At 39.7% G+C, this 14,399-nt stretch overlaps 4 protein-coding genes across 6 annotated transcripts in view; 2 read left to right on the plus strand and 2 right to left on the minus strand.

Annotated features, from left to right (window-relative positions):
* LOC130687277 (GPN-loop GTPase 2-like) overlaps positions 1-14,399 on the minus strand; it is a 69,111-nt gene that overhangs the window by 25,992 nt on the left and 28,720 nt on the right. The gene's annotated exons all lie outside the window — the stretch shown is intronic.
* Positions 74-9,285, plus strand: LOC130687245 (uncharacterized). The gene is made up of 7 exons (XM_057510387.2): positions 74-275; positions 991-1,167; positions 3,364-3,553; positions 3,648-3,866; positions 4,370-4,560; positions 4,677-4,748; positions 5,609-9,285. The coding sequence occupies exons 1-7, from the start codon at positions 79-81 to the stop codon at positions 8,682-8,684; spliced, it is 4,122 nt and encodes a 1,373-aa protein (XP_057366370.1). The 5' UTR covers positions 74-78; the 3' UTR covers positions 8,685-9,285.
* On the plus strand, positions 10,011-12,950 carry LOC130687261 (major facilitator superfamily domain-containing protein 6-like). 2 transcript variants are annotated; one of them, XM_057510413.1, is made up of 10 exons: positions 10,011-10,169; positions 10,240-11,004; positions 11,070-11,257; positions 11,321-11,454; positions 11,519-11,640; positions 11,726-11,883; positions 11,967-12,051; positions 12,112-12,267; positions 12,338-12,373; positions 12,619-12,950. In XM_057510413.1, exons 1-10 carry the CDS (start codon positions 10,106-10,108, stop codon positions 12,660-12,662), a joined length of 1,752 nt encoding a protein of 583 aa, XP_057366396.1. In that variant the 5' UTR covers positions 10,011-10,105; the 3' UTR covers positions 12,663-12,950. The 2 variants fall into 2 exon arrangements, with proteins under 2 accessions (XP_057366396.1, XP_057366397.1); XM_057510414.1 differs by lacking the exon at positions 12,338-12,373.
* On the minus strand, positions 12,898-14,298 carry LOC130687285 (putative Ras-related protein Rab-33). 2 transcript variants are annotated; one of them, XM_057510440.2, is made up of 6 exons: positions 14,127-14,298; positions 13,809-14,031; positions 13,727-13,745; positions 13,567-13,667; positions 13,343-13,492; positions 12,898-13,278 (listed from the first exon to the last, which is right to left on the minus strand). In XM_057510440.2, exons 2-6 carry the CDS (start codon positions 14,022-14,024, stop codon positions 13,048-13,050), a joined length of 717 nt encoding a protein of 238 aa, XP_057366423.1. In that variant the 5' UTR covers positions 14,025-14,031; positions 14,127-14,298; the 3' UTR covers positions 12,898-13,047. The 2 variants fall into 2 exon arrangements, with proteins under 2 accessions (XP_057366423.1, XP_057366422.1); XM_057510439.2 differs by having other exon boundaries at positions 14,104-14,296.

Here is a 14,399-nt window from a genome sequence, read left to right on the forward strand (position 1 = left end):
TATTTTAAAGTTACTTACAGAGGAAAGCAAAAAACAAGTGAACTTGAAAGAAGAGACCATCTTCTTCGGTCGGGAAAAATGACCGATCCAACCTCTTCGTCCAAGGCAACAACAACAAACTCTTCTTGCAGCTTGAACAAATGGCGTGTCATACCTATCGTAGTCGTCTTTCTCATCACTCTTGCTGTGTTGTTATGCGTCTATCGTCTCCGTACTGACCCATCGGGGCCATCACAAATCACTGCGTCATCTTCTAGACATTCAACAAAAGCTGGGTAAGTTCTTTTATGTTTCATGTAATTGGGTAGTGATAGCGTCAGTCTTTTGTTTTCAAAACATCGCATTTTCTATACTTGGGTTAAATACCAGTTTTTTCTACGTTGTTTGCCATCGGGGACCTTTCTTTTCTTCCACAGTATTCTTAATACGGGGATAAATGGGGTTCAACAATCGATTGTATCCAATCAGTCTTTGATTTTTGTGATCAACTATTTTCAGTTGCCTTGAAAATGAGAAGAATTATCTATTGCCATTTATGTCCGTTCACTGAACGAACAGCGAAGAGAAAACGGCCAGTTGGAAATGACAACACATCAGAAGGTCAAACTGGAAGTGTTTAATGATGTTTTTGCCGTTAGCCATCCTCTTGCAACCGACTAGCAGTACAAATAAAGAAAAGATGATGGCATTGAAGGTCTCTAGAATAACATTTCCTTATTGTTTTGCATACAAAAGATTATTTCATGTCATCGTTTTTAAGTCATCGCTTGAAATCTATTTTTCCACCCAATTCGATAGTAACATTGATGAATTATAAAAGCTCTGAGAATGTGCGTACCACTACAAGGTTTGCCAGTTCATTTGCGTGTTGCACGAGTCCATCGTTTATACCGGTTTGCAACATCCTTAGGCATTTAAGCATAAAACATGGCAAAAAAAAAAAAATTCAGAAGCATCCTTAATATTTTTTTTCTTTTCGTTACTTCATAGGAATACAAGGAATCGCGCCAAGGAATTGAAGAGCATTTGGGAAGAAGGGCGTACCAACGATCGGTGGATAGTTGTTACAGACGACCAAGACACCGCTTTCGTTTGTTCTCTTTCCGACATAGCAGCCGAATTAGAATGGCGAATGCTCGTTGTGGGCAACAACATCAGTTGCTGCAGGTGAGAAATAAAAGTCAACTTTTTCTTTTTCGCTAACCGTAAATAGTATGACACTATGTGCACTTGGATATGTGCTGTGATAGAACGAGCAATGGAAAGTACGACCTGCTTTTCATCGCTCTGTTTCTCCCCAAGGCTTTTTTAAAGTCTTCTAATAGAGCAACCGCGACATTGCCCGTACGAAATGAAACATAGTTATTTTTTTATAATGACCATTCCCGTTGCGACGTCCACCAAAAACCGCGTAAACAACTTAGAAAATACGTGAAAGTTTTACGGATCAACTCTGATATCCAACTTCTCTTCCATCCTTGTGGCTTGGCCATGTGCATTTTCTAGAAAAACTTCTGAAAAAAAAAAACATTCTCTTTCAAACTTCTTCATCGCAAGTGATGACGGCTATTGCTTGTATGTAGCATTTCACTTGCTTCACAAGGGAAATCGTTCTCCGCAGGTTTCTTCGCCTCTATTTTTTTTTCGTCTTTTTCAGCGCAATTATTTTCTACGGCTATTTTTTTTATAGAAAGCGACAAGGAATGTGCTTTCTCCAACATTAAAAAAAAAATTATACTTGTGTCGTGTATAGAGCGCATCCCTTCGACCATCCGCCTCATGATTCCTTAAGTCCTCACGTTTTTTCGTGCCATACTAATTACAAATGATGGCATCTTAGAAAAAGTTTATGCATTGAAGTTGTCCCCTTTTCTCCTGCGTTAATTCTCGAAGAAAAAGCTGCGAAATTAGATTTTTATCTGTGTTGTTATCAACAGTCTCATTAGACGTCAAAGACAGGTTAAAAAGGTTAGCGCAAAAAAAAAGGAAGATGATTTTGAAATTGGCTTTTCCCCCCGTTTTGAATTGGGGATGTGAAAGTATGGGAACCAAGGCAGAATAAAACAATTAAGAAAGCGTAAGACTGGGCTTTGTGGTTCTACGACTGAAACTCCTCGTGCGAAGTAAGCTTTCACCCGGCTTATACTAACTGTCGACGTCATGAGTATGACAGGTTAAAAAAAATTCTTTTCAAATGCGGAACAAACAAGGAAACGCTAACCCAAATTAAAAGAAGAAAAAAGTGCATTGACAAAGGCGTGGACAAGTTAAAGAAAAAGAACCTTTTTTCTGTTCTCTTGGACGTTTTTTTTTTGTGTGTAAAAACGACACGCCAAAAAGCCTTGATTTCCATTCGTGGAAAAATAGGTAGCCTATTCGTCTTGCAACAAAGGAAGTGCTGTGAATAAAACAAATATCTGCATATGCAGAATTATGCGTCACCTTTCCTTTTTGAATAATGGACGTTTATTGTTTCCCTAAAAAAATTATTTTCGCTGGTGACAAGTTTTGTGGCCTCATGAATTTGACTGGAAATCCCCCTCGAAACGTTTTAGCCATTTGTTTAGCTAGTCTCAAGGTTCGCTAGAGGCTAGAAGATTCAGTACACATTTTTGAAATTCCGGAAATACTTGGCAAGGTGTATACCCCGCGTAGTCCAACCTTCATGTGTTTTTGTCAGTCGACTTGAACATCTTTGATGGTAACAAATTGACACTCTTCAATTCAAGGACAATTCGATTCCATTTTAGTCTTCGTAAGCTACCACTGTGAAATCGTTAGATAAAAAGTGCGTTGAAACACAGGTGCTCGGTAAACTCGTTCTTATATAGTCACGGTTGGAGACATCGTGTAACCTTCCAAATAACATTTGGAGAAAAAAAATAAGAGAATTTTAATGTTTTTTTTGCTAATTTGAAACCATGCAAGATGCAGGGATAATCGTAGTGATGGGCGTTGGACTGTTGCGTGTATTCGGTCACGTTTCACCGTGTTATGATTTTTTTTTTTTGATGGCATGGGGTTCAAGATGATTTGGTAAGATGGATTACAGATCCTGATTCTGTTGCCAAATTTAAAATAACCTTGAGATGCCCGTGTTTGTACAAGGTCAACGTTCCCGATGGCGTGACATCTATTCATTGTTAACTTGTCATTTGAAAAAGGATGTGTCGAAGGGTGTGGTCTTTAGTCTATTGTCGCATATTTTACCTGAACTTTGAGTCTTCGGAGGATGCCGAGGACGAGGTTTCTTAAGTAAAGTGCTAAATAATTATGCAAGGTACCGTTAGCCATTAGCTTTTATCGAGTGTAGTGTCTCAATGCAAATGTAATGCCATGTATTAATGGTTTGTCCATGAATAGGAAAACGTGTATGCTGCTCGATGATTCCAAGTTGAAAAATTTGCAGTATGAAATTCTCACGACTATGGAGTCCACATCCAGGGTGGAAGCTCGTCGTAACGCCGGATACCTTTATGCTATTCAACATGGAGCACGCCATATTTTTGACTCTTATCCGGAGACGTACACGTCAGCAAAAATTCCATTGGAGGTAACGTACCAGACGGCCGATTCAATAGTGCATCATCAGTTTGAATTGTTCTAATACAAATTTTGTCAACGGTCTTTTATGTGGCCTTTTCCAGACCTTCAAACGCGAAATGCTTCGTCAGCTGCAGAACGTTGCCCTGAATGTTGCCCTTGGCGTAGTTAGCGAGAGGCCTTACGTGAAGAGAGTTCAAAATCCGTATGCCCACTTTGGTCGGCCGGACCTCTGGACAGAAGGCTTCAGGCGGAATAATCAACGTTTCATTCACAACCACATCTATAGGATCTGCGAAGTCAGACCACCATCTATAGAAAAGGTAAATTAGATCGTGTGTGTCATTTGATTGTAGTCCACTTCATTATTTCGTAAGGGGATCGAATTCCCTGATGCAAATTTCCAGCTTATGGAACCATACCGCTATCAAAACTGGTCTCTCAGGTTTACGCAAATTGAAAAATCTCATTTTTAATGCAATTTTTCAATACCTGTTAGTTTTGCTGTTAAAAAGGAAATACTTTGTTTCTAATTGGCCGTTACGCGTTACGTAATAATCTGTAACGGTATTCGCTTTTTTTTTGTTATCAGAGGCAATAGCCCGAAGCCAAGTTTTTCATGACTGATAAGTGTGTATATTGCTACTAGATGTCTTGCAACCGCTAATTGAATTTTTGTGTAAATTGAACTTGCGGCCATCGTAGATGAGGCAAGATTGGATGTCTAGATTGAATTGTTTCCTTTGATTTAAATCTGTTTAAGACATTACCAATTAAATGCTGGGACATTGAACTTTTAATAAAACCACGTTTCTTTTCACTTCAGTTTTTAGACATAGACGAGGATTACTTTGATTGGGCAGCACCAGCCTTAACTTTGCCTGGATCGACGGTAGCACCATTTTCTTCCAAAAATACCTTGTACTCGATTGAAGCTTTCTGGGGACTTGTTCTCTTTCCGACCGGCAACTCATCGCAAGCACCTACCATTCCTCCCCATCTATTGCGAACATTGTGGTACGTAGAAAAACTAGCACACTACCGCAAATTGTTGATTGCCACAAGGCGTCAACCCAAAAAAAGTTTACATAGTAGTTTGACCAAATTTCATTCCCCCCCAAAAAAAAATGTAGGAATCAAGCCGTGCTGGGAGACATCGCCGGAAGTCTCAAGTTGTCCCTGGCCAACGTTTCTACGTTGCAAAGGTAAATGAATTAGACATAACAAGCAAAGACGATTGGTAACAATTAATTGTAGATTTACGGTAATTAAAGAAAAATAGGACAATGTGATTGAATGGGATAGGTAACGTGCCTTGTTTGCTGTATTTGGAATCCGTGTCTATACGGTCGATTGATTTCGAAATGACGGGTGAAATTCTCAAATCTCTCTCATTCATGGTAGACCATTCTTTCCTGCGTTTTGTTTGACTGACCTGCCACACTTTCACTTCCGTTATTGGAAGGGCTTAAGGCCAAAATAGTTTTTATTATTACCCGTTTCTATTCTTTTTGGTCTCAATACCGGATTGGAATTTCCATGAGCCAGTGCTTAAGGGCTTAACAAAAACGTAAAAATTAGAAGGGATAACAGTTGAAATCTTTTTCCAATACTGTACTAAATAAAAGAAAAAAGCCGGTTATAGACTTGTATCGTTAAAAACTTTAAAAAGTATCACGCCCTACATGTTCCAGTTCCGAATTTGGTTTCAAACCCATTTTGTGTTTTGAACGAACGATTTTTTGATGGGATAACAAACAACAAGGTCAAATTGGAAAACGTAGGACACAATGAAGGAAAGTAAACCTTTTGTTTTTTTCTCAGCTATAGCAGTCTGGCTGATTCGCATCGTTGTTGGGCTATGATAATTATGTTCGCTGTAAAAGGATCCGCCTGTATAAACAACTTTCACATCAACGTAGTTCACTTGGCTAATTGAATACTAAATTGTATGCGTTAGCAACACCTTTTCCACTGCGTGATGACTCATGCCAATTGTTTCTCCAGTCGTGCCTATAATTCATTTCTAATGTATACATTTTTTTAAATTGATTTTTAAACACAGACGTGAGAAAAGCCGAAAAAATCCAGCGGATTTGCGCGAACCGGATGGCCTCGCCAGCTTCCTGCTAAAATGGACGTGCTCGACCCGTTCGTCATTGAGCTGCACGCGCGATCTCTTCCAGACCATGTACCAGTTCCACTACATCTCTTTCAGAAGCCTTGGTCTTTTGCAGAGCTGGATCAACGATCTACAGCGCTCCCATTACCTCGAGCCGCCCGTTATACCTCGTCGTAGGGGCCAAATGAACCCCTGTTTAGGTGCCGATGGCCTCTACGGTGTAGCCTTCTATCCGGCCCTTCCGGTCAAATCCATTAGCATGGAACAGCTTGAGCGACGCAATGCAACAATTGAACGTTTTAAAAAAGAAGAAACACGACTGGATGCCTTGAACCGTGCCTTAAGCGAGACATTAGATGTTAGCCAATCGAGGCCTAATGTTCGTGATCTCGTCATTCAAGGCTCCAGCATCGCGTACAGCCAAACAGGTGAACACAACATTGCAAAGGAGGAACCAGTAGTTGTTCTCTCTATTGACGCTGAAGGCACTCACGAAAATCCAATTTCGTCCCGTCACGCGAAACTCTATGATAGCCACGGGACAATCGAGATGCCGATAGTACGCGAGTTCACAGACAATGCCTGTCCGGGCTATTCGCAACTTCTGCCGCACGTACCTGAAAATCCTTTTAACAACATCTTACTCATCGTGGCTATGACGGCCATGCGCTACGAAATGATCCCTATGTTCGAAGTCGTTTACCGTGAACACTTTCGCAACATCCTTTATTGTGGCAGTCCTCACGACTCCATTGAAATCTTCTTGCGCAAGTATCAACTGTCGGAAGATCGCTCCTTCTCCTTTCTGCCAATTCATTCCAAATATACGTACGAGTGTCTTCTGGGTGCCCTTGAAATGGGCTACAATGTCGACGGATGGATCATGTCGACCGACGATGCCCTTATCAACAGCTGGAACATCCGCAACATGAACTTTTCGAAACTCTGGTACAGCGGCGATTACAATATCCAAGTCAGTGGTGCCAACTGGAAAACCTTGGATCCTGGAAGCCAGAAATTACCAAGGAGCCTGGACGGCGTGCAAAAAGTACTCGAATTTCTCAAGAGCTCGTTGATTGGCTCAGTTTTAATAGACGATGGCGGCAGCATTGGTAGCCGTGGGAATCACGAGCATCATCATCATTACAGTCCGTCCAGAATAACCAAACGGGGAGCGGAAATTGGAACAGGCAAATTTCAAGACAAATTGCTGTTGGAGAAATCAGTTTCGGAATCTCGGAATCATACGCTGGAACCGCATGATGATGATGCCACATCCGAACTTTCATCAGACCAAATGCCTCAGTTAAGTGGACGGACATCATTTGACGTGATCGAGATGAGGAAAGCTGTAAACGGCAGCACAGCCCCTCAACCTCGAAAATTATCTTCTTTAAATTACTTTATTGATACTGGAGTGAACAAAACTGCAATCAACGTTGAATTGATCGAAGACGAGGCAACTACCACAAAAGTTAAATCTGAAAACCAAGAAATTGAAGATGCCTTGGCCAAACCACTGAACACTACATCGATTAAATCAGTTGAAATTGATAATCCCACAATTCCAGCAGAAGATGAGGACATAACATCCATGGAAATTGAACGATCATTCATGAACGTGCACAGCTCCGATTTAGGCAAGTCTGACGAAATTGGTGATGTTGTGTTACCACCCGTGGCTGGCGACGTGGAAATCGAGCTACCTTTATTATCCACCCTTCAAAATACAACCTCTGTTGAGGCTGACCTAATTGAAGCTGTCGAGCTAATAGTTTCTGAAGAAGACGTATTTCCCACTGAAGGCGACGACCTAAGTGAAAGTGAAACAGAAAGACCTGTTTCTGAGGTTTTGCGCAAACTTCTCGTTGCTACTCGCAATACAACCAATCTGGAACAACCAGATTTGACCGAGGTCATCGAGACAGTAAGCAACGTTTCTACACAGCATAACTCATCATCAACGAGTTCTGCAGAAAAGCTATCCAATTATACCAACTCACCTCCTGAGCTTACTGTCATTATCGAAGAGATATTAGCAGAAGATATTCAGAACAAACCTGTTTCGGATAAGCAAGAGAATCCCATGGTCGACTTGCTAGAACATCAGATAAATTCATCAACAGAGCTGTCCGATTCCCGAGAAAATCCCCCACACAATGGCAGTGTCAGTAATTCAGAGCTCGTCAGTTCGGTCCAAATGGAGGTCACGAAACCTGAAAGTCTTCACAATCAAACAGAAATTGTTGGATTAGAGGTTGCCATTGTTTCCTCTATATCTCACAACGAAACGTCGACACCTGTCATCGTTGAAGAGCACAAGCATTCAGAAGAGTCGACTACAACATCCAAAACGACGTCATCGCATACCCGAAATCATCCACCAACGATATCGGGAGAAGAAGAGCGGAAGAACGCTGAGTCGTTACATGTTGGTGACACTTTATCGACCTTGAAAGAGCTGTACACGTTGATCAAAGAAAATCTGGGAGTTCGATCAGATGATGCTGAGGACGTCAGATATGCTGACACAGCATTTTATGGCGGCGATCGCGGATACCGATTGAATCCGAAATCGATACACCAATTCCGATGTGAGAAAGGCACTAATCTCGAGTTTTGCAAAGTTTCGTCTGAATTTCTTTACCAACTTTCCGACAACGTTGGCAAAGACTTCCGATTGATTTATGACAAAGTGCCAATGTACTACATTCCCAAGAAGGACCAGCTAAAGTTTTATCTTCTCAGCAATCTCATGATGCAACATGGCGTCACCGACGAAATTGCCATTCCGCTCATACTGTCTGGCTTGGGGCCCGAAAAGGAATGGGTCAAACTGGAGAAGTCCTATTTTGGCGGGTTAAAGGGTCGAAATAGCGACGCTTCTACAAGTAAATATCCATTGTTCAACACCGCAGCCGCCGTATTATACCCGACAGATTTGAACACAGTTACCACCGATCCAAAACTTCAAAAGATTTTCTGCTTGAAATACTTGTTGCGAGTTCTTCAGTTGTAAGAGTCCAACTATGGATGTTTCAGTTTGTAGTCTCACTGCTACAGTCCTTCCAAAAGTATTCGAACAAGCCTCTGATCGCATTTATCATCACAAGGACTTCCTTTACTTTATCAGGAATTAGATAGGTGAAGCGACACGTATTCAAGTTGTTTACTATAATGCTGTTTTATATTTCCAAGATATTCTTGTACAAGATGTTTAAGCTTTTTACTTACGCTGGTACGAAAAGAATTTGCTTCTTTTGACGGAAAAGCAAAACGCCGGACTTCTCCAAAAAGTAACTACAAAGCGAAAAACTGCAGGTTTCTTACCTGTTCAACATGTGATCTAACTTTATCTCGCCAAGCATTGGCTTATTTTTGCGTGGGATAATGCATCGTGCATGATGCTGTAAGCCAGCGTATGCCATGTCCGTAGTTATATGGAAGGCCTACTGTCTGCAATGGTGGTTTAAAAAATATATAAAAGTTTATCATATTCTATTTTTGTGTATACTGTATGCCTTACCATTTGTATCGTCTATGAATTTCAAATAGAAATGTGGTTATGTTTTGAAACAATAATGCCACTTTCTTTTCTTATACAGCGTAGATGTGTTGAACATCGTTTTCAAATCAATGCTTCGCGTAGTGCGCCAAAAGAAAGGATGTTGTAACAATTACAAGCATGCAGTTGTACCATGCAACCAGTATTCTTGTTCCAGAGTTCCAAATAAGGACATGGTTTTTGTTTAACGGTTCGTTCTGAATTTTCTCGCGAAGAAAGAAAGGCGATGGATATATATAAGTGTATCACATAAACCTTAAATATTTGGAACTGAAGACTGAGCAATTTCGTTTGTTAGTGACTGTTCTCCTTTTAAGTTTGTTTTTATGCAAGCATATAAAAAAAATGGCGAAAGCAGTTTACTATTCTGCGTCTGCTTCCCGTGCACTTTCGTGTGCTCCACATTCTGTGTTCAAACTACGCTATCATCGTCACAGATACGGGAAGTGTTAATTCTTGACAAGGGGCAAGATCTTGTGGTTTCCGCAATCACGGATAGTGTGCCATCAACATGCCACCTAAGAAAAAAATAATAAGGATAATCCTAGCCTATTTCTGATCACTGCTAGAATCTTGGATCATGCAATCTTTTCAATTTCTCATGGTGCAAAATTGCGTAAAAAAATAAATAATATTAGGTGTCTTAAAACGCTGCGATAATCACAACCAACTGCTTTAAAAGAAATACGTCCCACATAACCGGAAAAGGAGTTTTCTGGCGGGTGTTGATAACCCAAAGTAACCTGGCGTTCAAGTGCACGAGTCCAGCAGACAGAAACTATCTTTCGAGCAGACGAAACAATAAGCCCAACAACAGATTGTAAGAACATGGTTTCGTAACTTTTGACTAGTGTGTTCTGTTCCTTGTTAGCGAAATGGATATGGAAATCAACAAAAAACTCCTTCCTATGAAGGCTCATTATTTCTTTTTCAACGCCGGTATGATACTTCACCCCGTTTCTTATGATCCAATCTAAATCAAATTATTTCAAATGTTAAATCTACACAGGCCTTGCACCTCTTATGCCCTTCATTCCAACGTACGCCCGGCAATTAGGCGTATCTCAAGTCGGAGTTGGGTTAATGTATACGGTGTTCCCCTTTGTTGGTCTTCTAGCGAAACCACTCTTTGGCACTATTGCAGATAAATTTAAAATTGGCAAACAAATATTTATCACAGCTATCATTTTTACTGCCATATTCTTTACAAGCATCTACTATGTTCCTGCCAAAACCAGTGAAGCAATTATTGATTTCGACTGCAGCATGATGACATTATTAAAAACGTGTGAAGTAAGTGACAACTGCACACTCACACGAATTAATTTGGAAAATCCTGACATGATGTCAGCTATGGAGTGCACGCTAACCTGCCATTCACTAGAAAGCCAATTTCTCGAAGAGATGTGCGAAACCTGGAATGTTACTGATGTTTGTAACAAAAATGTAACATCAATTGAAATGAAGACCTATTCAAATATGAGCAAGGCACTGTTGGAACAAACATGTCTCTATTTCCCTGTAGAAAGTATTACGCTAAATGAAACCAAAGTAGAAAATCCCTACTGTAAAACAGCATCTTCAATGAAGTGTAATACAGTGTGCAACAGTGCAACTGTGATGAGTTATCTTCAGAAACCTCTTACAGAAACTCCACAGGAGCCATACTATTCAACCGTCCAATTTCAAATGCTATTTGGCCTAATGATTGGTGCTTGGGCTAGCACTGCAGTTGTTGTTAGCTTAGGAGATAGCATCTGCTTTAATTTACTGGGTAAGTAATAAATGTGTGTTGCCTAACTTTAACTTTAATTAATACATTTAATTAATTTTATTTAGGGAGCAAACCGCATGATTATGGAAGACAAAGGTTATGGGGTGCACTAGGTTGGGGTATATCGGCAATTTTTGCCGGATATCTCATCGATTCAGTGAGCCATGGAAAAAACATGAAAGATTACACGCCAAGTTTCATATTAGTATTTATCATGTTAACGATAAATGCAATTTCTGTATCCAGAATCAAGGTTCAACAATTCCACTTTTACGTCCCTAAATCGTTTTTCTTAATATGGCTATATTATTTCTAGATTGATTATCGTCAAGAGCCTTACGCATTTCAAAAAGTTGTGTCCCTTTTCAAAGACGTGAAAGTTGTGCTATTCCTATTCAGTTGTATCACATTCGGAATTTGCATAGGTTCGATTTGGCAATTCCTTTTCTGGTGAGTATTAATTTTCAATAATATTTGCTGACCATAACCTATTTAAAATACTAACGTTGCGCAGGTATTTAGAAGATCTTGCTTCAGCCCAAGGATGTGATTCTTTGGAGTGGATCAAGCTTTTGGAAGGCTTAGCCATGGGCATTCAGTGTTTTGCCGGCGAGGCCCCCTTTCTGTTTTTATCAGGTGCGTAAATCCTTCATCAACAGATGCCCCATAATGAAATCTACCTTCAAACTAATTATTACATTCATGTTGCTGGAATTTTCAGGGTGGTTCTTGAACAAACTTGGTCACGTTCACACCATGACCATGATTTTGTTAGTTATGGGCTTTCGCCTTATATGTTATTCTTTTCTAACTAACCCATGGCTCACGTTACCGATAGAATTACTAAACGGATTAACGCTAGGCGTATATTGGTCAACGGTATTATCCAATTCTTACTTTATTTTATTTTCATTTTACAGTGAACGCATTCTCATTCTTCTTTTTTTTTCTGTATATACTAGATGACATCTTATGCCTACCTAATAGCTCCACCTGGAGCCGGTTCAACTTTACAGGGTATATTCGGAGCTCTTTTTGAAGGCATAGGTACTTAATATTTGAAATTGCCTATCTTCTAGTGGATTCGAATTTATATTTTGGACACAGGTACGGCAGTGGGAAGTCTTTTAGGTGGTTTCATTTTCCAAAACTATGGAGGAGCTACCATGTACCGTTCCTTCGGAATTTACACGCTAGTTTTTGGTATTCTCTACTCATCCATCCACGCCTTTATGGACCGAAGAAATAAATTGACACGTAAAGGTAATTTTCTAAAAGACGAGAACATCAAGTTTGGTTTTATTCTAATAACTCTCCGGGTGGGCTACTTAAGCATTGGCGACTGGCATTGAAGATTATTCAAGCACAGGTATTTTATCGTTAGTTCTGCCGCTCTAGTTGTCGTCGATGTCTCTGTCCATCTCTTTGTTCAACATGAAACGTGATTTAGTAGGATTTTTCAGGCTTAAGACTGGACGTAGTCTTTTTGAAACTGCTTGCAGTAGATCGCATTAAGTTTCTTGTTTGTTTGGTAGACGTTCGTTTATTGTTCCGACCTGTTTTAACATCATCGTTTATACTTGCTTTTTTTTTTATTTATTTCTGAAATTTTAGAATCCTACAGTCGTGTAAATCATGGTCCTGATGATCGACTGTAATACTAGAAAACGTAAGGAGTGTTCGTCGTTCGCAATTAGCATCAACGGATTCCTAGTAAGGATACATGGGTGACCTGACGAAAGAGCTCCAAACTCGGAATTATTCGGGCTCCACTCGTGATCTCCACTCTCGTCTGCGTTTTGTTAACGCAATTAAAGGGAACACAAGTAGTCTATTCTTTACTATAGCGAAGCCTTTCATATCAAAAGGGATTCATAACTAGAAATTTTCAGCATGGGATGTTCACATTTATTTTATGAACAATTTAGTACAAGAAATACTTTACATTTTCCACTTTCTAAAATAGTCCTATGTATATTTATCACAAGTAAATTCATTCCTTGCTTTTTAAAATTTGGTCGGCAACATTTTGGAATTCATAGGTCAACATCCGAAGCATGAATCGTTGACCGTCGTAGGTCTACATGTCAAACCAGTCCGTAACTGAACATTCTGAGCTTCTTCACCAAAGAGAGAACGCGAACTTTCATTATCCCACTGTGACATCTGAACCGGCATCATTGGTCGGGAATTTTTTAGTTTATGGGCCAAGGTCAGAAAAATTGATTCAACATGATTTGCTTGGCTGTCATCTTTAGCTGATGTTTCAAAAAGCTAGGAAAGAGAAAGAGAGCAGAATAAGAAGATGTAAGATGGGAGTGATATGCTGAATAAATACTGGCATGTTATGCATATCAGCAAACATTTGGGCTCTATTAGTATTGACCACTTGAGTTTCTCGGCAATCACATTTGTTTCCAACCAGGATTCTTGGTATTTTAGTGGTAAGTTGATGATCATTACATTCCTCAATCCAGCTGGATAAAGACTTAAAATTTAAAAATTATAATTTTAGAACAATTATAGACAAAGATTATGTGTCATCATATATACATACTGTACCTCAAATGAATGAGAATTGGTGACATCATAAACAAAAACCACGGCATTGACATTTCTATAATAGTGATGCACCATTGATCTCCTAAATCTTTCCTGTCCAGCTTTCAAGTAGACGAAATCCATACTAAATGCTAAAATATTTGTTTATAACTTAACATACCTGTGTCCCACAACTGCAACTAGAAAACAAATAAAGAAAACAATCAGTTGTAATCAATAGTATACAGGTGAACTGAATTTACTTTTAACTGCTCTCCATCAACATCTAACACCCTCTCCCTAAAGTCTACTCCAATTGTTGCTTCTGTTCTCCCTGGAAATCTTCCTTCACAAAATCTGTAAGTTAAGCAGGTTTTTCCAACAGCTGAATTTCCAACTACAATAATCTTGAACACCCTTTTTTGAGGTGATGAAAAGCCTGAGCTGGCTGGAATGTCTGGATTTACCTCCTCCATCATGTTATCACTACAGGTGAAACGAAAAATTTTAACTTTAATTTAACTAAACGTAGGTATAAAACTGTAAGTGTCCACGCACTGTTTGAAGCAGAGAATTTTCACCTGATTTTAGTTTACGTTGGCAACATGATGAGAATAAAGAACGGATTTCTGTATTCGTCTGCTACAGGAGAATCTCAGAGACCCGGGTAAATTTATTTTATACAACCACTTTATGTTTGGTTTGTTTGCATATAACGAATGTATAGTTCAACAAGTAGTCATCGCATTAATGCTAACACTGTGTGTGATAAAACACATAGATATTGGGAGAGGTGTGCGAAATACAAACTGTCATAACACAGGAGACGGGCATTGGGCCTAAGAACCCTTGAG

The sequence above is a fragment of the Daphnia carinata genome, chromosome 4 (assembly GCF_022539665.2).
Source record: "Daphnia carinata strain CSIRO-1 chromosome 4, CSIRO_AGI_Dcar_HiC_V3, whole genome shotgun sequence".
Classification (NCBI taxonomy): domain Eukaryota; kingdom Metazoa; phylum Arthropoda; class Branchiopoda; order Diplostraca; family Daphniidae; genus Daphnia; species Daphnia carinata.